Source organism: Capra hircus, chromosome 3 (genome assembly GCF_001704415.2).
Source record: "Capra hircus breed San Clemente chromosome 3, ASM170441v1, whole genome shotgun sequence".
In the NCBI taxonomy this organism is placed as follows: domain Eukaryota; kingdom Metazoa; phylum Chordata; class Mammalia; order Artiodactyla; family Bovidae; genus Capra; species Capra hircus.
In genome coordinates, this window is record NC_030810.1 from 69,931,891 (window position 1) to 69,955,869 (window position 23,979).

Here is a 23,979-nt window from a genome sequence, read left to right on the forward strand (position 1 = left end):
TTTTTTTTGCTTTATTGTCCAGGATGAAGCCTAGAATCGCACATTGCATGTAGTTGTCTGTTTCAATCCGGAATAGCTCTTTAGTTTTTCCTTAACGGTCATGATTTTGTCATTTTTGAAGGATACATACCAGTTACTTTGTAGAATGTCTCTCAATTTGGGTTTGTTTGCAGTTTCATCAAGTATCAGACAGATTAGACTAAGTGCTAGAGAAGCAAAGGAATTTAACAGCAGGGCCTACTACCCTCAGGGAGTTTACAGTCTAGGGTAGGCTAGGCAGGTACAAAGGTGCTGTGGGAGGCCCCTAACCCAGGCCTGGAGCACTGAGGCAAAGCTTCGTGAGGGGCATACGCTCTGGACTCGGAAGCGTAGTCAAGGAGCAGGCAAAAGTGCTCTACAGCAAATTCATTCTACTTAATTAAATTTGTTTTTCTTGCTTACAAAAGTAATACAGGTTTGTTACGAAACAACTTGTTAGCATTGGAAAGTGAATGCCGTTAATAATCTTCCATGCTAGTGCTCACTGTCGCTCCCTGTCGGATTACCAGTCTGGAGCTGTGGGACTCTGCGGCTCTGAGGATTCGTCGGGGGAAGGTGAAGGTCAGCTCCGGTCTTCCTACCAGCAGGGGGAGGCACACTGCACTCCGGCCGACCGGCTGGTCTCTCTTCCACACGTCGCTGGCGTGATCGTCGGCGCTACATACTGCGCCTGCGCGCGCGCCGCGGCCTTTTTCCCCCCCGGAGCCGTGCTGGTTCTGCAGCTCTGTGGCAAGCCGCGGAGTTGGGGTTCTGTTCCTCAGCATGGTGAGTGGGTATCCCGCTGCTGGGGCTACAGATGCATGGGGCCTCCCTCTCCTTGTCCTAAAGCCCGCCTAGAGTCTGTTTAGCGCGGCGCAGGAGTCGGATGGCGTTAGATTGCCGGCTCCGCTGTGGTCGGGCTGCAGCTCCCAGCGTGGCCTTAATGGCTGCCACGGCGCTCAAGCTTAGTTGGGGGAGGGGTTGAAGAAGATGGGAGCTGGGACAGGGGATTGAGGAGGAGGTGAGTATAATAGACAAACGGTGTGGATAGTTCTGGCTTGGCAGAGGGGAGCTCCGGCAGGCGGCCCGGAAGGGAAGATTGCATGGAGTCGGTCTCAGACTACTGGACTGAGTGGAGACGGGCTGTGGCTTCCCGGACCCAGCTCCGCTCATGACTGGTGGCTTTTCCGAGGGAGCGTCGGGGTCGGCAAGTTGTTTCGAAAATCTGTGTTACTGGGCCGAAGAAGTGGCTTTTAACCCAAAACCGTCAGTAGAGCCCGGAGGCTGTGGTGTCTTTGGGCCCCGAAAGCAAGCCCATTTACTTTGATGTGCCTCTCCTGCCTTTTTCTCTAAATTGTCGCTGGTACCAGATTTTAGTGGGTTTTCGGGTGGTGTGGTGCTGTAGTTTGTGGGGGACTGTTGTTTTAATTGGAAGTAATTGCTGAATATGTGCTTGGCCAGTTGTGTTTCGTGACAAGAAATTTAGGCTTTTGAAAAAAGTTCGTGGAAAGGGAAAATACTAGGTTCACGAAATGGGACAGCATTAAGAACAGACTGACGTTTACAAAATAGTTGTCTTAAGCAAAAGTTGGACACAAGGATTGTTGGTCCAAGAGGGAATGAAAGTGGAGAGTGTTTAAAACTTTAATAGTGTTCGTTTTATATCTGGTTACTATAATAAATTGGCCTGCATTTCGTATGTTTGTTTTTTCATTCCTGTTTTGGCGCTGATTCATTTTTATTTTGTTTTATAGAACTGTCAGTCTTGATAGATGGGAAATAGAAGAAAAATGATTTGATTTCTCAGATTTGAGAAAGTGATGGTTTTCTGGATTCACTTTTGAAGTTTAGGTTGTTACTTTGTTACAGTTAAGTTGTTACTTTGTTACAAAGTTAAATGTCAAAGGTATCAAGCTAAAACGTTTATCAAAGTTTTAATAACTTATTCTTTTATCTTAAAGGGGTTTGTTAAAGTTGTCAAGAACAAGGCCTACTTCAAGAGATACCAAGTGAAATTCAGAAGAAGACGAGGTATGGTCAGGTTTTCATATTCTCAGTAGGAAAAGGTTCTGCTTTGTAGCAGAGTGGACTTTTTTAATTTATTTTTTTCTTTCAGAGGGCAAAACTGACTACTATGCTCGGAAACGATTGGTAATCCAAGATAAAAATAAGTACAACACACCTAAATACAGAATGATAGTTCGTGTAACGAACAGAGATATCATTTGTCAGGTAAGTTGTATTTTAGACTTAAATAATAGTTGGTAACCTCCACCCCACTTCTTCCCTCACTGTGCTAGAGACATACCTGGGAAGCAGAACAAATGTATGGATTAGGTCTGTCTAGTTTGGTGCCTGGCACTCCAAAAAACGTTCATTGAGTAGTTTTAGTAGGTCTGAAGGTGGAGCCTGGAAAATTGGTAGTGTTAAAAAAAAAATACTCAGAAGATTTTAATCCATTCACTTTAGGGGGGTGGGTTAGAGAAATTTATGGTTCTATGCTGTTTTGTGGGGGTTGGGAGGATAAATTTAAGACCTAGTAGAAGGTTCTTGCCCATTGTAATTCCAGTAGGATAATAGAATTTGTTGTGCACTAAGTCAATCCACTGCTTTGAAGAGGTAGGTGGGTGTGAATATTAAACTCTTAAGAGTGTTCTTATTCCTGTATATTGTTTGAAGTAGTTTTAGTAAATGTGTATGAAGGTGTCTCCCGTGCAAAAGATTTTCAGAAAGCAGCAGTTTGCTCAGCCATGTCCAACTCTTTGCGACCCAGTGGACTGCAGCACACTGGGCTTCCCTGTCCATTACCAGCTGTGTAATTTGAGACATGTATTGTGGCATTTGACTCAAACCTACCTGCTGTAGGTGAGGAAGCCAGATCTGTAGTTAAAACAGTGAGTGGATTTAATTAACAAAGACAAGTCTTAAGTGATGCAGGTGTGTATCTAGCTTTTCGTTAAGTCCTTTGACAAAGATACTTGGGACAAGTAATCAGTGAAAACAGATTACTAACCTCATTTTTCTTTTATTGTAGATTGCTTATGCCCGTATAGAAGGAGATATGATAGTTTGTGCAGCTTATGCTCACGAACTCCCAAAATACGGTGTGAAGGTTGGCCTGACAAATTATGCTGCGGCATATTGTACTGGCCTGCTGCTGGCCCGCAGGGTATGTACAAGATTATTTCAATTGGCATATTTTGGAAGTGGCTTACTGGAGTTGTCTGTAACATAGATGGTGCATACATGGATCAGATACCTTCAACCATGGGGACAGAGGAGTGCCCTTGTTGCCCTGTGGTTTACAAGGGCACCACTGCAGAAGATAATTTTATAAATGCATTGTTTCTAACAGATACACTTTCTAATCTGGGGAAGCCTTTTTTTCCTCTCCAGTTTTCCTTCCCGTTTGTTGGGTGTATCTAGGCCAGTAGAATTTTCTGCAGTGATGGATATCTGTAATCTATGCTGTCTGATGTGGTAACCACTAGCCACATATATTGAGTGCTTGAGATGTTTTAGTGCTACTCGTAACTGAGTTTTTAACTTAAATATGAATAACCGGCTGTGGCTGGTTGGTGGCTACTTGTTGGACAGATCTACTCAGAAGTGTAGATCTTGTGAGCATCAGCGTATGTTAAAAATGCAGACTTCTCCACACCTTCAGAAATTATGTTTTGATAGGATGTCGACGTGATTTACATACATGCTAAGTTTTGAGAAGCGGTGCCTTAAGCTTTTGGGGTGGGGGTAGGCATTGGTGGGCGTATTCAGTTTTGTTTTAATAATCTTTGCCTCTGGGTGGCAGCATTTCGTATAATACAGAAAGGAAATGAAAGTGTAATTTTTGCCTTGTTTTTGTTTTCTTGGTTACTGACCTTGTTTTGCATTGGAGTTGTTAAGCATGTGTTATTGTTGGGGACCCACATCTTCACCGGTTATAAACATGTTTGGTTGCGGAACACTGTCTTTTATATGAGAGCATTTTAGTGCAAAGGCACTACTTGTGAAACCATAGCCACCTGACGTGTACTAGCAGAGTAGTGGCTTAATTAACATAATGTAGTACCTTGGTAGAGATAAAAAGATGTTCTTTTAAGTACTGTGTCCTAATTGATTGCTACAAAAATCAAGTATGGACCGTGTAGCCGATTCAGAAATTATTAAACAGTTATACTTGTGATTAAAATTGGATGCCTGAAATGTCTTCAAAAGTAGGTTGGGATAAAGAGAAAAGTGAATTGGAAAGAATTTGTTTGTTTGGCTATTAAAGTTGTGAATTTTGAGATATTTTAGAGTTGTTTGAATATATTCTGATAAGCATTTAGACTGGCTTCTTTGTTAATAGCTTCTTAATAGGTTTGGTATGGACAAAATTTATGAAGGCCAAGTCGAGGTGACTGGTGATGAATACAATGTGGAAAGCATTGATGGTCAACCTGGTGCCTTCACCTGTTACTTGGATGCAGGACTTGCCAGAACTACTACCGGGAATAAAGTTTTTGGGGCCCTAAAGGGAGCTGTCGATGGAGGCTTGTCTATCCCTCACAGGTAATAGTATTCAAGACGACGTTTCCTGGACTCCAGAACTGCACTATTTCTAAGCAGTTGGGCTTTGGAGAAAACTGAACCAGTGAAAGTAATAGTAGTATCATTGTGTACTTGCCATGTGCTGGGTACTGTGTAAAAGGAACTTGGCGGGGTAGGAAGGGATTGTAACATGGATTATAAGCGGAGAGACTGGGCTTCAGAGGTAAAATGAATTGTCCAAGGTTTTAGAGCCGGTAAGTAGAGAAGCCAGTGTTGAAACCACTACCTTTTGTGTGTGGCTAAGTTTTGGTTCAAGTAAAGTGAAAGTCGCTCAGGCATGTCTGACTGTTTGCGACCCCATGGACTATAGAGTCCATGGAATTCTCCAGGCCAGAATACTGGAGTGGGTAGCCCTTCCTTTCTCCCAGGGAATCTTCCCAACCCAGGGATCGAACCCAGGTCTCCTGCATTGCAGGGGGATTCTTTACGAGCTGGGCCACAAGGTAAATTTTGGTTAGAAATGAGCAACTCTATTCCACCAATACTTCCCCTCCCCCTCACTTGCCTGTTTTGGCAGGGGAGTGGTAAACAGTAAAATATAACCTAACTGGCACTTATTTCTATAATGTAGGGGGTTTGCAGGGAGGGGGTTATGTCTTGCCAGTTCTCTTGCAAGGCACCTGTTAAATGTAATCTGGAACAAATCACTTTTAGCATGTACCCTGAGGCACCACTAAGTAATTGTAGGTTTTCAGGAAAGTAGTTTTGAGATGTGTCTATGAAATATGGAGAACTAACTTTATAGTGGCCTTGGTTCATTTAATAGTTTTTAAACGTGCTTGTGGCATGATTTTCTGTCCAGGAATTCAGAAATTAGCTGCTGAATGATGATATCCCACTAACTGAGCAGTCCGTAGTTGGTCCTTTGGTTGCATATGATGCAATTAATTGTTTCAAGACGGGACTGATGGCAGCTACTGAAATGAATTCCTGGTAGTAAACTGATTTCAACCAGTATATACTAAAATATGGAAAACTTTATTTCAGTACCAAACGGTTCCCTGGTTATGATTCAGAAAGCAAAGAATTCAGTGCTGAGGTACACCGAAAGCACATCATGGGGCAAAACGTGGCAGATTACATGCGTTACCTGATTGAAGAAGATGAAGATGCTTACAAGAAACAGTTCTCTCAGTACATAAAGAACAACGTAACTCCAGACATGGTAAAAAATTTTTAAATGCCTGTATTGGTAAATTTATAGAACCGAGTTTTCTATCTGTTTTGGGTAGGTACATTAATACAGTTTTATCTCAGGTTAACAGTTAAAATTAAATAAGGGCATGTTTGTAGGTATAGACCTTAAAAAGTAGTTTTTGGCTTAAAATGAAATTGGGATATTGGGCCCAGGACAAGTGAAAAAGTCAGAAAAGATATTAGAAGGAGCTAGGCTTGTCAGCATGCTTCTAGGAATCTTTTAGATGCTTAAAGATGGCAAGCTGCAAGCATCCAAATCTAAAGCATTTGGTGGCTCTTATGCATTTGGCTGTTCTATAGTTAAAAAATTCATTCATGTGGTTGTACTCTGATACGAGGTGCTATTTACTAAACTTCCCTTTTTTTGAGATAATAGGGGAAAGGTTCATTCTTCATGCCAGTTTAAGTGCCATGTTGGTTTTCTGTCTCAGGCATGCACATAAAAGGAGAGGGACAGGTCTATCACTAGTTGTGTGTGATGTTGCAGAAGTGAAAGGGCCCGTGTTTTCTCAAGTTTAATGTTGTGAAGTTTATCACACCTAAAGTTGAGTCTCAGGGTTATCTCTTAACATATTGAAGTAATTGAAGATGATAGTGCTAGTTTTGATAATGAGGGCATAGAACACCAAAATCACAGATTATAAAACCTACAAATAAGAATTTTATGTAAATTGATGGTTTATATGTCAAGTAATTGTTATTAGGTTTTTTCTGTTGGTGCATAGTTTGTATTTTGGTATACCTATGTCTAAAAATTATATTTAAAATAGAATTATAATTGGGTGGTAGATTACTTAATGTCATTTGTATGCTTAGTAAACAGTCTTTTAAGACTGAATAAACACTATAGTTCTGAGTTTCTGAGCTAGGAAATGGGTAGTTTTATATTAGTAATGTAGATGCATGTTAATTTTCACATGAGTATATTTCTTTGTTACTATTGACATCACCCTAGTATTAAAAATACCTTTTAGTTTTGACTGATTCTGCTTTGCCTGTAAAACTTCCTAAGCTACAACATGTGTTTTCAGATGTCTGCTTCCTGATACTTTCTTAATGCATGGTATACTTCAGCCAGACCATTCTTTGGCTAATCCTTTTACAGTAAGCTCATTCATTTTATCTGTAGAGGCCTCTGCTTATGTGTGCCTCCTGAAATCTTCTGTACACATCTGGTATGTCTCCAACAGAAAGTGGTCCTTTTATAAACTAAATTCATGGTATTATCTACATACATGGTTGTATTTCCTATGGAATTGACCTTGTGGAAGAAGTGAACTGGGTTGGTTAGATTTGTTAAATGGCTGCATTTGAAGTCATTAAATTTGTTAAATACAGTAGAGAGCTGTAATAGCTAAGAGAAGTAGAGAAACTTTAAAAGGGATTTAGGTGAGGTCTCAAGTGCTGTTTTAAGTTTTTGCATTATTTTCCTTGGCTAATGAGCTTTATACAAATGCATGTAGTAATTGCATTTTATCCACGCTGAACGTGTAGAGATCTGGATTAACTTGACTCATTCTTACTGAAGGTGATTGTTACTGCGTTTCAGGCATTTTCCTTTCTTCATGACTTGGTCTTCTGTGTGTTTGGTAGTCATTTGCTTGGGTTAGGGAGTATTGAAACAATTCAGAGAGTTGCAACATTGTTTTTTGTTAAATTTTAGAACAAAATTCTCAGTAATGTTTCTAATAGCCTTTCAGGATTTTCTACGGAAATTCAGACCTCTTTCTGATTCCACTAAGGCCTGATACTGCCAGATATGGTGATTTGTGGTAATAGATCAGGAGGTTCCTGGGAATAACTTTTGTAAAGACCTATCAGAAATAAGTGGAAAATAGAAATAATGGGGAATGTGGGAGGACAGAGATGTATTTGGCATTTGTTTGTTGGCCCACATATTCCTTGTTGTAACCTCTTAAATGCTGGCCTGTATCTGTACTTGAATGAAAGAATTTAGGTCAGATGGTTTTAAGTGAGCGTAGTATGTGTTTCTATAGAAACAATTTATTCTGAACTTAAGAAGTATAGCTGAACAGTTCAGAAATTTTTGTGAAATTTTTTTTTTTTGAGGAAGATTAAGTTATGTTTTGTGAATAGTGTCAGTTCATATTGCCTGTGGTAAAAACTGGGACTTAGGAAAATGTGGTTTTCATACAGATACCAACATGGACTTAGTGTAACTCCTTTTGAGAATCTGTCTTAGAAGGACAAAATAGAGCAAGCAGTAGAATACAGCGTGTCACATTATCGTTTAGGGCATATGAAATGAAACCAAGTACTGTTTGCTTTGCTTTGTTTCAGATGGAGGAGATGTATAAGAAAGCTCATGCTGCAATACGAGAGAATCCAGTGTATGAGAAGAAGCCTAAGAAAGAAGTTAAAAAGAAGAGGTGTGTATCTTTTCTTTTGGAAAGAAAGGTTGGGAGGGGTTCTTGCCTTGTTGCATCTCACTCATACTCTGAAATTGTGCAAACTCGATCACTAGCTCTGCATGATGTTGCAGAGGTGAGGGGAACCAGGTTTGCTAAAGTGGCTGTGGTGATAGAAATGTATTAGCCTCGGATGCTACCGAGGTGGCTCATTCTATCCCAGTACATTGTAACTACTGCTGCTTTTTTGGCTGTGCTGCATGGCACATGGGATTTTAATAATGAGTCTAAGCGTTATACTTAAATCTTCACTTGATTTTTGGTCCTGTGATATAATAGGGCAATATCACAGAAATTGGAATTTGGGAAAGTTAGACTAAGATCATAAATGAGTACATGTGTTGAGAATTGGATTATTTGACTTTTAAAGTCTGTCTTTTTCAAAGTTAAATATTCTCTATGCTCTTTAGTTATGGTTTTTAAAAGTTACATCCCTTTCTTTTCTTTTTGTTTCCTAGGTGGAACCGTCCCAAAATGTCACTTGCCCAGAAGAAAGATCGGGTAGCTCAGAAGAAGGCAAGCTTCCTTAGAGCTCAGGAACGAGCTGCTGAGAGTTAAACCAAACCACAATTTTCTATCAAGATTTTTCAGATAATACAATAATAAACTTATTGAACAAGCAGCTGTTTGTGTTAAGCTCTTGTTAATGGAATTTTGGAAAGCACCTGACATAGCCGGTATTTTCCTTCCAGAAACAAGTATAGCTTTTCCCAGAGCTTACATATTGCCTAAAGGTTCGTATCTGCTTCTTGGGCATCAGTTCCTCCTGACAGGAGTGAATTCAAGTCTGGTAAGCAACAGACAAACCTTCCACTAGAAGTATTTCTTCAATTCATTTATTGTAACCACATGATAAGTGGGAAGAAAAAGTACCTTCAAAGTTTACAATTTTAAAGTAAGAAAAACTGATACTAATTCCTGGCTTTAATTTTTCAGAGGAAATTGTCCCATGAAGGTCATATAATTTTAACATGTTCATTTTAACCAGGTGAAGCTTTGAGCAGAAAATACTGGGTCTTTCTCACATGAGCTGTTTCATTTTATAGAGTTGAAAGGCACATGCCAGATCTGAATAAACAAGAGAGGAGCACATATCAACCCTTGTATGTCAAATTTACATGACAAAGCATTAGGTGGGTAAATTTACATGCCTCTTAAGAAACAGCCCTTTGGCCAACAGGGAATAATGTTTGAAAATAGTTATTAATAGGAAGTTGTATGATTTCAGAGTCCCACTCTGAATAGCTCAGATTCAAGATATGTGGAACTGTTGGGTCTGTGGCCTAAAGATGGGCCTTTGAAGGACCAGTGGCTGGTTACTAAGATACAGATGCTTTAAATCTAGGATGATGAAAGCTCATCCATATTCAGCCTCTGAAATTGGCAGTTAGTTCCATAAGATGCCAGAAAGAATCTTCCTGATGGGTTTCAAGTGGGGAAGGGCCACTCAACATTCTGAAGCGATGTAAAATTTCATACATAAATGGATTTTAGTGTATAATATAAGAAACCATGCTATTAACCCAACACCTGTTTATAAAGGAGTAATTTTAATTTACCTGCTTTGCAGTCTTAATTCCTGTTAATGTGCAAACTTTACCATGCTAAGACATTAGTAAGTTTATAAATTTTCTTTTTTAAATAGCAGCTTCAATGCAGACACAATTTCCAGCACTGATATTTGGCTAACAAATCTACAAAATACTCTTCACTGTTGATGTTTATGGAATGAGGCTTTTCACAGCATTATTTTTTAAGTCATTAGTCAAAATAGTTACACGGTAGATGTACTAGGAAGTTTACCAAGAGTTTCTAAAAGGACAGGAATAAATTTTTGGACCTTTTGATCCTGTAACTCCTGCCTTCAGCAATCAACATGTATTTTAAGATGATGGCTTCCTTAGGACCAGGGGAAAGGAGTTTGTTAACGCAAGGGTTTGAATCAAGCCATGTAGAAAAAATGATGAATAGTTTTCTTTTGAAGTGCTAAGTTTCTTAAAATGGTCACAATGTCCAAATGAACTAAGAGTCATTTGTGTAGGAAATTTTCTTCCACAGTAATGTTTTTAGGTTATTTAGTATCAAAGAATGTTCCATTTCCATTTGATTTGCTGTGACTTTGAGAGCAATACAAGAATACAGCTGCTTTTCTAATTCCTCGCGAATTTCACTTGGAGCACCACGCAGTAGGTAGTCTTTGAGTAACTGACAGGCTTTTGCCAAGTTTGGTTGTATCACTTCTGAAGTACATTTCATTGTACTCTGGTCACAGCTAGTTCGACAATCCGTGCCATAGACACAGTCCAAATCAGACTCACAGTGACGATCCTTTATAAGTTCTTTCAGGTTTGTCTCTGGCACAATTTTTCTCATGTCCACCATTTTCAAGTCATATTTATCATTATATCCTAGGTTTTTGGCACTAGTATCACACATGAGGAAGTTTCCATATGGGCCATGGAAAACATCTTCCACAAATTCTAGAAGTCCTATGGCTATTTTAGCCTTTCTAGGCCATGATGGTGTGAACAACTGATCCATGCTTCTTCTGAACCCAGATGGTATAAAAAGTTCAATGACCCAGGGAAGGCTTATTCCATAAAGAGAGGTATATTCGACGCTTTCCATCACATAGAGATCACCACAGAATCCCATTAATTTGGGGGTATGTTCTTTATCTTGAAGTATCACCATGAGAAGAAATTCATTTAATTGAAGAAGTGCCCATGCTGACTTCGCTTCCCCCAAGGAAACCTGGCCATCTTTGTCTCCATCAGCTACTGTCAAGATGAGGTTAACCAGCTCAGAGAGGTTCCCTTGGTCACCCAACTTTGCCTGTAAAGATAAGAACTTGGCTTACACAGAAGGTATGAAAAATGAGTATCCCATGTGTAACATACATACTAACTTCCTTTATGGGAATGATTACCCTGCTAAGTAATAACCTTCCTACTGGAATACCCATAGGAGATTTAATACATTCCCAGATATTTATTGAAGAAGGCAATGGCACCTCACTCCAGTACTCTTGCCTGGAAAATCCCATGGACGGAGGAGCCTGGTAGGCTGTAGTCCATGGGGTCGCTAAGAGTCGGGCATGACTGAGTGACTTCACTTTTGCTCTTCACATTCATGCTTTGGAGAAGGAAATCGCAACCTAGCTCCAATGTTCTTGCCTGGAGAATCCCAGGGATGGGGGAGCCTGGTGGGCTGCCGTCTATGGGGTTGCACAGGGTCGGACATGACTGAAGCGACTTAGCAGCAGTAGCAGCAGCAGCAGATATTTATATTTGTCAAGTCAAAACTATGCTTTAGGTACTTGCAGTAAAACCCACTTTGCTAAGTATACTTATCTGTTAAGAAATGACCACCCTAACTCCCATAATCTCCTTAAACCCTGTAGATAGTTAACCAGACCATTAATTATTCTTTGACTTATCCATACACTTAAAAATTGCAGTGTAATTTGCCCATATCCAAAGTTGTAAAGGTCAACTACAAATTACTATCTCTTATTTTGTAATTGTTTTTACATTTCATTGAAGTATATTGTTCCAATAGTAAAGGCCAAAAAGTGATTTCCCTATGAATGTTCCCTGGCACAAAACAGTCTAAAAGTATCAACTGTCCAAAGAAAAGAAAGATTTTGAGTGAAAATATGAGTGTGATGAAAATGAGAGAAATATTCTTTCCAGAAGTGTTAATTATTTTCATCTTTTAATATTTCTATTTAATTCTTTAAAAAAAAAACGGGTCTACTAATTTTATTTCACCTTTTAAAAAATGGTGTACTGGTTATAATGTGAAGCTATAGAGCAGCCCATCTACTTAATGAACTCTCCTTTCACATTGGGACGTTTTTAGCTATGATAAGTAATGTTAAAGTGAACACCCTCCTTTTTTTTTTACTTTTCTTTGAATTATTTCCTCAAGATAGAGTCCTTGATATAGGTCAAAGAATAGCAACATTTTTATGGCTTACAATGAAATCCTGCCAACTTCTAGAAGAGAACCACGTCATACCAGCAACATGTGAATGCATATACTTACCTTAAAGAGACTGTAGACCATCTCTTTGAATTTCTGGACAGTAGTTCCCCTAGTTGGCTTATCAAATAGCACTATTTCTTTTCTTGGTTCCAATTCTGTACCAAAATCAAGATGAAGTGCTTGTTCCATTTGACACTTCACAACACCTGGTAGATTATCCCAAATCCCTAAATACATCTGGGAAAAGAATGACAAATTATGCTTTAGGCAGAGTAGAAGACCCTCATCTAATCTACATGATATTTTTAGTGTCCTCTTCCTCTGAAAAAAGGGGTTTTCCTGGTGGCTCAGCAGTAAAGAATTCACCTGCAATGCAGGACACTGCCTCCAATGCAGGAGACACGGGTTTGATCCCTGAGACAGGAAGATCCCCTGAAGAAAGAAATGCAATCCACTCCAGTATTCTTGCCAGGATAATCCCATGGACAGAGGAGCCTGGTGGGCCACAGTCCGTGGGGCCACAAGATTCAGACACGACTTAGGGACTAAGCCACCAATACCTCTTAAAAAAACAAATGAGCAACAAAACATTGACACTGAGCTGACTTTCTTTCTGAATTGCAAATCTGAAATCATACTTCAAAGTTTTTTCTCTCAATTTTCCTAATTAAAAAATATTACATACCTAAATATATATATGTGTATTTTTACCATGATCAATTTTATTGTTTTCCAGTTTTTAAATCATGCTAAAATATGAAAAATAGAACATTTGATCATCTTAACCATGTTTAACATCTAGTTCCGTGGTATTAGATTTCATGAACTTGTGCTATAATCACCATCATCTGTCTCCAGAACTCTTCATTTTCTAAAACTGAAACTATCTATTAAACAATAACTCCGTTTGCCCCCTTCCTCAGCCCTGCCATCCACCAGTCTACTGTCTCTGATTTCAACTACTCACTTTGAGTATCTTATGTAAGTGTCCTTTTCTAACAAGCTTATAATGTCCTCAAGGTTTACCAAATTGTAGCAAGTGTCAGAATTTCCATCTTTTTTAAGGCTGAATAATACTATATTGTAGGAATATCCCACATTTTTCATTTCCATTCATACATCAATGGACACTTGAGTTGCTTCCGTTTTAGCTATTGTGAATAATTATGAATATGGATCTACAAATATATCTTTGAGATCCTGATTTCAATTCTTTTACATATATACCCAGAAGTGGAATTGCTGAATCATAAGGTCACATTACTTCTAATGTTTTCAGGAACTGCCAACCTGTTTTCTTCAGTGGCTATACTATTTTAAATTCCCACCAATAGTGGGTTCTAGTTTTTTTTATATTATTGCCAACACCTGTTGTTTTTTTTTAAACAGTAGCCATTCTGATGGGTGTGACGTGGTATCTTTTTCTTTTTGGCCATTCCACGTGGCATGTGGGATCTTAGTTCCCCAACCAGGGATTGACCCAGGGCCCGGCAGTGACAGCATGGAGTCCTAACCACTAGACGGCCAGGGAATTTCCCTCAGTGTGGGTTTGATTTGCATTTCCCTATAATCAGTGATGTTGAGCATCTTTTCATGTACTCATTGGATATATGTATACCATTTTTTGAGAAATGTCTATTCAAATTCTTTGACCTTTTTTTATTTAAATTTTGGCTGCTCTGGGTCTTCCTAGCAGCACGTGGGTGGGCTTTCTCCAGTTCTGGCACATGGCTCTCTAGCTGTGGTGCATGGGCTTATTTGCTCCAAGACCTGTGGGATCTTAGTTCCTTGAACGGGGATCAAAGCCACGTCCCCTGCATGAAGGAGGATTCTTAACCAATGGACCAGGGAAGTCCCTGCCGATTTTTAAATACAGCTGGGTTTCTCATTGTTGTGGAGTTTCAGGAGCCCTCTATATATTCTGGATATTAATCCCCTATCAGATATGTGATTTGCAAATACTTTCTCCCATTCTGTTTCTTTTTCACTCTACTGATATAGACCTTTGATGCACAAAGTTTAAAAATTCTTATGAAGTACAATTTGTTTATTTTTTTCTTTTGTTGCCTGTGGAAGAAATCATTGCCAAACCCAATGTCACAAAGCTTTTACCTAATGTTTTCATGTAAGAGTTTCGTAGTTTTAATTCGTATCTTTCGATCTTTGATCTATTTTGACTTGAATTTTGTGTATGGTGTTAGGTAAGGGTCCAACTTCATTCTTTTGCATGTATATATCCAGATTTCCCAGTACTATTTGTTAAAAAAAGAGTTCTTTCCCTATTGAATGGTCTTAGCACGCTTGTCAAAAATTATATGACTGTATATGTGAGGGTTTATTCCTGGGCTATTATATTCCTTTAGTCTATATATCTGTCCTCATTGTTACTGTATAGAAATGCAACAGATTTTTGTGGGTTGACTTTGAATTCATTTATTAGCTCTAATAATCTTGTGAAATTTTTAGGGTTTTCTACAAATAAGATCATATCATCTATCAAGAGATAATTTTACTTTTTACTTTTGAATTTATATGCCTTTTATCTCTTTAATTGATCTTGCCAAAATTTCCAGTACTATATTAAATAGAGCTGGTGAAACTAGGCATCCTTGCCTTCTTCTTGATCTTAGGGGAAAAGTTTTCAGTCTTTCACCACCGAGCATGATGCTAGCTGTAGGTTTTTCACACAAGGGTTTTTACTGTGTTGAAGTAGTTGCCTTTTATTCCTAGTTTGTTGAGTGTTTTTATTGTGAGTTTTGTCAAACGCTTTTTCTGCATTAATTGTGGTGTTCCTTTTTCCCCTTTGTTATGTTAATGTCATGTATTACATTGATCAATTTTCACTGTTAAGCCATCAAAAGGTAAGAAGGATTGGTGTTAGTTTTTTAAATGTTTATTAGAATTCATGAGAGAAACCCATACGTCCAGGGCCTTTCTTATTGGGGGACTTGATTACTGATTTGATCTCCCTGTTAGTCTATGCAGATTTTCTATTTCTTAGTAGGTTTTGTATTTCTAGGAAGAATCTGCCCATTTCATCTAGATTATCCAACTTGTTGCTATACAACTGTTCATTGTATTCTCACATAATCCTTTTTATCTATGTAGAACTGATTAGTAATGTCTCTGCTTCATTTCTGATTTTCATATTTGAGTCTTCTCTCATCGTTTCTTAGTCCATCTAACTAAAAGTCTGTCAAATTTGTTGACCTTTTCAAATGATCAGCTTTTGTTTTCATTGATTTTATTGTTTTTCTATTTTCTATTTCCTTGATCTCTGCTGTAATCTGTATCATTTCCTTCCTTCAGCAAGGTTTAGATTTAGTTTATTCTATAATTCCTTACAATGTAAAGTTCAATTGTTTATTTGAGATCTTATCTCTTAATATAAGTGTTTATAGCTATAGATATAATCTTTTTTAAAGTCAGATTACACAGAAAGATGAAAAGTTCAACATCCATTTCCCCAATTCCCAGAATTAGTCATTATTAACTATCTAGCTGTTTAACAATCTATGGTGCTTCACGTTATGCTATGATCTGTTAGTTTATTTGATTATCTTACTCCCTATAACAACGCTATGCAGTAGATACTATCATTACCCTGACCTCACTGATAGATGAACTGACGCAGAGGGCAGTGAAGCAGTATGCTGAAGGGAATACAGTGGTGGCAAAGCTATAGCATGTGAACCCAGGCAGCCTACTGTTGCTTACACTGTTGTTGTTTATTTGTAAAAAACAAATATGACCGTATTAATTAGTAATACGATTACTCACTCCTCGGCTTCAAACCCTCTAACTCAATCAGAATAAAGTCCAAAGCCTTTTTCATTGTCTGCTAGGCTTTTATGAGCTGGCCTGCTTCTCCAACCTGATCTTTACCACCTACTGCCTCAGTCTCTATATCCCCTCTATGCTGGTCTTCTCTCTGTTCTTTGAACCTATCACCATCATTCCTGTTTCATGACCTCCTTCACTCTACTGGTTTTGTCTGGAATGTACTCTCAGTGATCTTCATACAGTTCATTCCTTCACATCATTCAAGACTCAGCCAAGAAGTCCCCTTAGGCTGACCTTCCCTAATTTCCTACCTACAGTAGATCCCTCTTCCCTCACAGGTTACCCTCTAAGCCATGACCTCATTTCATTTTCTTCATAGCCCTTTTCACCGTCTGAAATGATCTTATTTTTTTAACGTTCTATTGCATTTATCTATTGGTTGTGCTGGGTCCTCGCTGACGTGCATGGGCCTTCTCTAGTTGCACTGAGTGGGGCTTCTCTTCGTTGTGGTGCACGGGCTGTTCCTTCCGGCGGCCTCTTGTGTTGCACAGCACGAGCTCTAGGTGCACAAGCTGCAGCAGTTACTGCATAAGCTGCAGCAGTTGCAGCATGCGGGCTCAGCAGTTTAGGCTCGAGGGCTCAGCTGCTGTGCCGCGTGGGCTTCGTCGCTCCATGGCACGTGGAATCTGCCTGGACCAGAGACTGAACCCGTGTCCTGCACTGGCGGGCGGATTCTTATCTACTGTACCACCAAGGAATCCATGAAATGACCTTATTTCTTTATTGACTCTATCACCTGTCTTCTTTCACATGAAACATAAGGCATATGAGGCCAGAGGTTTCATCTGTCTTGTTCCCCATGGTCTCTCCCAATGCCTTAAGCAGTACTTAGTACTTAGCAAACAGCAGATACTCAAATATTGCACTTTATTTTAGAAAACTTCTTCAGCATGGCTAGTATTATAGACTTGAAATCTACTTTAAATTTCTATAAATATTTAGAAATTAAATATATACACAGGGTGAGTCTATTTCATCAACTCACCCTGTGTATATCCTATATAAAACACACCACATTCTGTAATTACTTTACTTATTCACTTATCTGTCAACTGTTTATGTTCCTTATCCCTCTGGGATAACATGAGACCCACAGGGAAATAATCTTATCTGTCTAATCACTCCTGTTTTCCTAACATCTAAAATAGTGTATGGAATATGCTGGGACTAGGGGATTAATAAATACCTGTTGGATGAATGAGTCTATACAATTGAATTATTTTAATAATTCAATTAATAATACAATTGAATTATTTTCTTCATAGCCCTTATCACTGTCTGAAATGATCTTATTTTTTTAATGTTCTATTGTATTTATACAATTGAATTATTTAAAATATACAATTGAATTATTTAAAATATCCTAAAGTTCCAGTTCAACAGTTCTTTTAATAAGTAGTTTAAGGTAAAATCAGATAGCACCATAAGTCTGGAATGTTAACTCATAATGTCCATACCTGATTGTTGGGCTTGGTGGATAAACATTTTCCAAAGTAAAGAGTTTCTGTAACACAAAGGCTATTACATGCAGGCCCATCAATAACTCCGGTCTTGTATTTGTCACACTAAAAACCAGGAAATAAAAAAGTAGTTAATGGAAAAATGTTCACAGGAGAAACAAATTAAAATATTTTCAAATGAAGCAATCAACAAAGGATTAATCTCCAAAATATACAAACAGCTCATGCAGCTTTATGTCAAAAACAACCCAATGAAAAAATGGGCAGAAGATCACAATAGATGTTTCTTCAAAGAACACATACAGATGGCCGAAAGCACATGAAAAGATGCTCAACATCACTAATTATCAGAGAAATGCAAATCAAAACTGCAAAGAGGTATCACCTCACATCACTGAGAATGGCCATCATCCGAGAGTAACAAACAATAAATACCGGAAAGAGTGTGGAGAAAAGGAAACCCTCCCACACTGTTGGTGGGAACGTAAACTGGTATAATCACAACAGAGAACAGTATGGAGGTTCTTTAAAAAACTGACATAGAGCTACCGTATGATCCAGCAATCCCACTCCTGGGCACATATCAGGAGAAAACCGTAATCCAAGAAGATAGGTACACCCCAGTGTTCACCGCAGCACTATTCACAGCAGCCGAGACATGAAAGCAACCTAAATGTCTATTGACAAAGGAAAGGATAAAGCAGGCGTGGCACGCATACAGTGGAGTATTACTCAGCCACAAAAACAATGAACTAATGCCATTTGCAGCAACATGGATGGACCCAGAGACTATCATACGAAGTGCATTAAGTCAGAGAAAGACAAGTACTATACCGTATCATTTACATGTGGGATCAAAAAGAAGTGATACAAGTGAACTTGCTTACAAAGCAGAAACAGTCTTACAGATAAATCAGAAACAAACTTATGGTTACCAAAGGGGAAATGAGAGGGAGGGATGAATCAGAACGATGAAGTGAACATGCCCACACTACTATATATAAGATAGATAACCAACAAGGAACACTCTATAGCACAGTGAACTCTATTCAGTATTCTGTGATACCCTCTAAGAGAAAAGAATCTAAAAGAATGAATATATGTATATGTAGAACTGAATCAACACAATATTGTAAACCAACTATGTGCCAATAAAATTAAAATTAAAGAAACCATAAAGAAATATTTACATTCTTTAAGAGAAAGTTCTATGATAAAAATAATTCAGGCTTTGGATATGGACAGACTTGGATTTGAATCCAAGCTCTGCTCCTTACTAGTTATATAACTATGAGACATCTTGTGATTAGGGTGTGCACAGAACTTTGAAGTCATTTTTTTCCCACTTAGCATGGCCTGAGGTGGTATGGTACCTACTGCCTATGAGAAGATGGGCAGTCTATTTTTTTTAAATGGCTCTATTTTAAAATGAATTAAAAGCTTAAAATACCAAAATATTTTTAAAATAACAAGGCACTTCTGTCATCGTGTCTCCTTGATATTGCCCCAAGACAAGGAAAAAAAAAAAGATGGGAATGCCCTGGTCATCCAGTGGTTAGGACTCTGCTCTCACTGTCAAAGGCCTGGGTTCAATCCCTGGTCAAAGAACTAAGATTCTACAAGCCGTGTGTTGCGACAAAAAAAGAAAGAAAGAAACCAAATCCTTTGACAAGATAAGGTACCAATGTAACCCTGCTGCTGCTGCTGCTAAGTCGCTTCAGTTGTGTCCGACTCTGTGCGACCCCATGGACGGAAGCCCACCAGGCTCCCCCGTCCGTGGGATTCTCCAGGCAAGAACACTGGAGTGGGGTGCCATTGCCTTCTCCGAATGTAACCTTAAGGCACAATAAATGAGGATGGCCTGCCAAATACAGTAAAAATTACACCAGAGTACAGAAGGATGCTGAGATTAAATACCTGCTGTGACCTCACTTCTCAAAGCTGGGAGAACACTGACTACGTGGTATACCTGAGGGACAGACCCATCTCTCTGGTTTGCAATGAAAGTTTAGGGGGCACAAGCTGTGAGAACTTCCCAGGACTCTATTTGGCATCATGAAGTAGCAGGGCAAGGCAGTGTGTGTGTGTGCTCAGTCATGCCCTACTCTTTGCAACCCTGCAGCCTTCCAGGCTCCTCTGTCCATGGAATTTCCCAGGCAAGAATACTGGAGTGGGTTGCCATTTCCTTCTCCAGGGGATCTTCCTGATCCAGAGATCAAACCTATATCTCCTGCATTGGCAGGCAAATTCTTTACCACTGAGCCACCAGGGCAAGGCAGCACTGATTAATAAAATCCTTAAAAATCTTATCTATGTTGGAGGCAGTCTGTAAATAAAATAAGGGTTGGGAGAGACTATATTATGAGCATCTCTGTAGTTGTTGAGGAGAGAGAGAGGCTAAAGCAATCTGTGTATCTCCGTCTCTCTGTCTCATCTTTTCTTTTTCTCTTAACACACACACACACACACACACACACACACACACACACACACACAAATTCTGGGCCACGGGAGTTTCACCACTCGCTCATTTCACTGCCCCAGTTGCTTCCTACAAATAGCTGGTTAAAGAACTCCTTTCATTCAGTAATGAGTAATACTCAAAACAAGCTGGAGATCTATACAGCAAATCTATAAGGAAAAGGAAGAAAGGAATAGGAAGAGGACATCTCAAACAAAAATTTCTTCCAGAAGAATATTGCCATGAAGCACAGCAAACATACTGCTATGAATTCAAAAGACTTAATGAAACAGTTTAAGACTTCAAAGCAGGAGACATAATGATGAGACAAAAGAACTGAATTTAAATGAAGCAAACAGAACTCAGAAAGGAAGAAAAAGAAAAAAAAATCACAGAAATTAAAGACATAGTATGAATGGGTAAAAGCATGGGAAGACAGAAATAACAACATAGAAAGACTTATGAGGGCTAGGATGAGAAAAGTGAGCAAAGTAAGATGGAAATTTAAAAAGAACTAAAAAGAATTTGAGCTAAAATTATAGATATAGAAGACAAAGGATACCTAGCATATCCATATATGGAAGAATAGAATACATGGAAAAGAAAAAAATAATCAAGGTAGAATTCAACAGAACTTCACATAAGTGAAAGAAGTCTTTAATGTACAGATTGAGAGGACTCACAGTGTCCCAAGGAAACTGACACAGAATGATCCCTGTGACAGATCCCATTGAATTTTACTGGACTTGAAAAAATAATCCTTTGAGCAAACAGGCAAAAGATCAAGAAATATTTAAGGGAAAATAAATCAGATTGGACTTGGATTTCTCAACAGCCATCTTCAAAGGTAGTGCAGTGCCAGCAAAGTTCGAGAAAGAAGTGTGACTTGCTTGTGTCCTGATTTCCTTTTCTGTAAAAGGAGATGTAAATACTGCTTGACTTATAGCACTATTATGAGCTATAATCGTTTAATGAGGATGGATCACCTGTGATTTTAATAAGTGCTCAATAATAGCTCTTCTTATTTTCCATAGCCAAACTCTTTCAAGTAAAAGGCATCAAATGTTTTTGAATATGTTAAGGATCAGAAGATATAATTCCCATTCGCATCTCTTGAAGAACTATTAGAGAATGAATTTGAGGCAACCAAGAGATGAACACAGAAACTGTGCGTGGAAGCCAGCTGAAATGTAGGACTGGGATGAAAACAACCCTGAGAATCTATTTCATAATAACTGTTAAAACAGTATGACGTAGTTCCTAGATGCTTACCATGTATCAGGCACTGTTCCAGTGCCACACTTTTATTATGACAACAGCCCTGTGAGGTAGAACCTATTGTTATCACCACTGTAAAAATAAGGAAACAGAAACAGCACTTGCTCAAGCTACAAAATGATAATGCCAAGATTTCAACCTAAGCAGTCTGGTTCCAGAGCTCCTTCTCTTAATCACTACTCTGTAGCATTCACAATGTTAATATAAAGTATACCAGTAAAAGTAATACGATTAACAAAACCAAGAAGGGGAGATGTAAGAAGATGAGAGGTGGCAAAAAGGATGTTGATTTCCTTATCTTTAATATCCAAGGTCAAAAGACATTATTTATTTCTTATAAATCAAATAATAGAGACAGAGTATATTCAAAAGTATAGAGATGATATTTTGAAGAACTAATAATGTATTCATTAAAATGAGGTAGAATAAAGGAGATGGGATGGATAGAAGTATAATAATTTTGTCACTGCTTGTAATGGGGAATAAATAGATGTGGCCTAAAGCAATAGAGAATAAAATATATTTTTAAAAGTTATAGTATAAGGCTAACCAATAAAGAGCTAAAACCAGAATACAAACCATCCTAAATTATCAAAAGGAACAAAAGCATAAAACAAATATATAACCTCTAGAGAAAGATACAAATCAATCCTTAAAAACAAAAAGTAGGTCATAAAATGTGATATAGAACTAAGACATTACTATAAATGTCAATCGGATAAAGCTTACCTATTGCAAGAAAAATATCTTTAGAAAATAGACAATATCAAAAAAAGTCAAAAAATAAAATATGGTACAGGTACACCAGCCAAACACAAAGAACAAAGTTAAGCTACAATCTTATACCAGATGAGGTTGAATCCCCCTCTTTAGGTGAGGGAGCATTAAATAAGGCAAAAAAGAAAATGTTAGAGTTTTTCGAGTGTTAAAACATATAATCCACAATGATGATATTACAATACTAATACTTTAATTGGAGTATAAAACTGATTTACAATGTTGTTAGTCTCTGCTGTAGTGAAGTGAATCAGCTCTATGTATGCAACATATACCCTCTCCCTCACAGTCCTCCCCCTTCCTGAATTGCTATAAAGTAAATCAAGTAATATTAAAATTAATTACATGAAATCTATAAGAAATAGAAAAAGAAATAAAGAGAAAACCACTATAAGTAGGAGACCCCTATTTCACTTTTCTTAGTCTGTGACAGATAAAAAATGTTTACAAAAAAAGACACAGAAGAACTCAATAATCTGGCTAATAAGGTACATCTAATTGCACTGAGAACAGACTTTTTCAAATGCCCATGGAACATCTACAAAATCAGATCAAAAGCTCTACACATTCCACTAAACAGACACAGCAGAAAGCAGTATTCTCCAGTCACAATATGATAAGAAATTTGAAATTAACAAAAAAATCTACCTGGAAAATTTGAAATATTCTTTTAATTCTTTTTTTTTTATAGTGCTTTTATCATTTAAATTTATTAAATCATAAGAATTTTGAAGCTACTGCCTGGTATTTAAACCTATAGTAATTAATGACCAATACAATTCTACCGACTATATGTAAACGTTTTCTTAATCATTCTATTGTTTGCTCTCTTTGTTATTTCTGGAGGTTTCCACAACTGTAGAGGAGAAGGCAATGGCAACCCACTCCAGTACTCTTTCCTGGAAAATCCCATGGACGGAGGAGTCTGGTGGGCTGCAGTCCATGGGGTTGCGAAGAGTCGGACACGACTGAACGACTCTTGAGTCAAAGAGAAAGCCTAAATTGAAATTTCAAGCATCTGGGAAATTATAATAACACATTTTTTTAAATATCAGAAACTATAGCCAAAACCAATGATAAAATTGAAAAAAGATTCAGAGAAGAATGCAGTCTTCAGTTCAATCAGTTCAGTCACTCAGTTGTGTCTGACTCTTTGCAACCCTATGGACTACAGCCCGCCAGGCCTCCCTGTCCATTACCAACTCCCAGCGTTTACAAAAACTCACGTCCATTGAGTCAGTGATGCCATCCAACCATTTCATCCTCTGTCATCCCCTTCTCCTCCCACTTTCAATCTTTCCAAGCATCAGGGCATTTTCAAATGAGTCAGTTCTTTGCATCAGGTGGCCAAAGTATTGGAGTTTCAGCTTCAACATCAGTCCTTCCAATGAATATTCAGCACTGATTTCCTTTAAGGTGGACTGGTTGGATCTCCTTGCTGTCCAAGGGACTCTCAAGAGTCTTCTCCAACACCACAGTTCAAAAGCATCAATTCTTCAGCACTCAGCTTTCTTTATAGTCCAGCTGTCACATCCATACATGACACTGGAAAAACCATAGCCTTGACTAAACGGACCTTTGTTGGCAAAGTAATGTCTCTGCTTTTGAATATGCTGTCTAGGTTAGTCATAGATTTTCTTCCAATGAGCAAGTGTCTTTTAATTTCATGACTGCAGTCACCATCTGCAGTGATTCTGGAGCCCAGAAAAATAAAGTCTGCCACTGTTTCCATTGTTTCCCCATCTATTTGCCATGAAGTGATGGGACCTGATGCCATGATCTTAGTTTTCCAAATGTTGAGCTTTAAGCCAACTTTTTCACTCTCCTCTTTCACTTTCATCAAGAGGCTCTTTAGTTCTTCTTTGCTTTCTGCCATAAGTGTGGTGTCATCTGCATATCTGAGGTTATTGATATTTTTCCTGGCAATCTTGATTCC

General features: G+C 38.4%; 2 protein-coding genes across 5 annotated transcripts in view; one reads left to right on the forward strand and one right to left on the reverse strand.

Moving 5' to 3' along the window:
* RPL5 (ribosomal protein L5) lies at nt 678-8,856 on the forward strand. Of its 2 annotated transcripts, none has more exons than XM_005678097.3 (8): nt 678-804; nt 1,980-2,049; nt 2,135-2,250; nt 3,053-3,187; nt 4,367-4,569; nt 5,596-5,773; nt 8,107-8,195; nt 8,693-8,856. In XM_005678097.3, the coding sequence occupies exons 1-8, from the start codon at nt 802-804 to the stop codon at nt 8,790-8,792; spliced, it is 894 nt and encodes a 297-aa protein (XP_005678154.1). In that variant the 5' UTR covers nt 678-801; the 3' UTR covers nt 8,793-8,856. The 2 variants fall into 2 exon arrangements, with proteins under 2 accessions (XP_005678154.1, XP_017901257.1); XM_018045768.1 differs by having other exon boundaries at nt 8,110-8,195.
* Nucleotides 9,049-23,979, reverse strand: part of FAM69A (family with sequence similarity 69 member A) — a 126,139-nt gene continuing 111,208 nt past the window's right edge. For 2 of the 3 annotated variants that reach the window (XM_018045766.1, XM_018045767.1), the window contains 3 exons: nt 17,525-17,632; nt 12,285-12,461; nt 9,055-11,069 (listed from right to left, as the gene is read on the reverse strand). In XM_018045766.1, coding sequence (XP_017901255.1) covers nt 10,257-11,069; nt 12,285-12,461; nt 17,525-17,632 — 1,098 coding nt within the window. In that variant the 3' untranslated portion in view covers nt 9,055-10,256. Of the gene's footprint in view, nt 11,070-12,284; nt 12,462-17,524; nt 17,633-23,979 lie in introns of all 3 variants that reach the window. The other variant, XM_018045765.1, reaches the window with a different exon arrangement.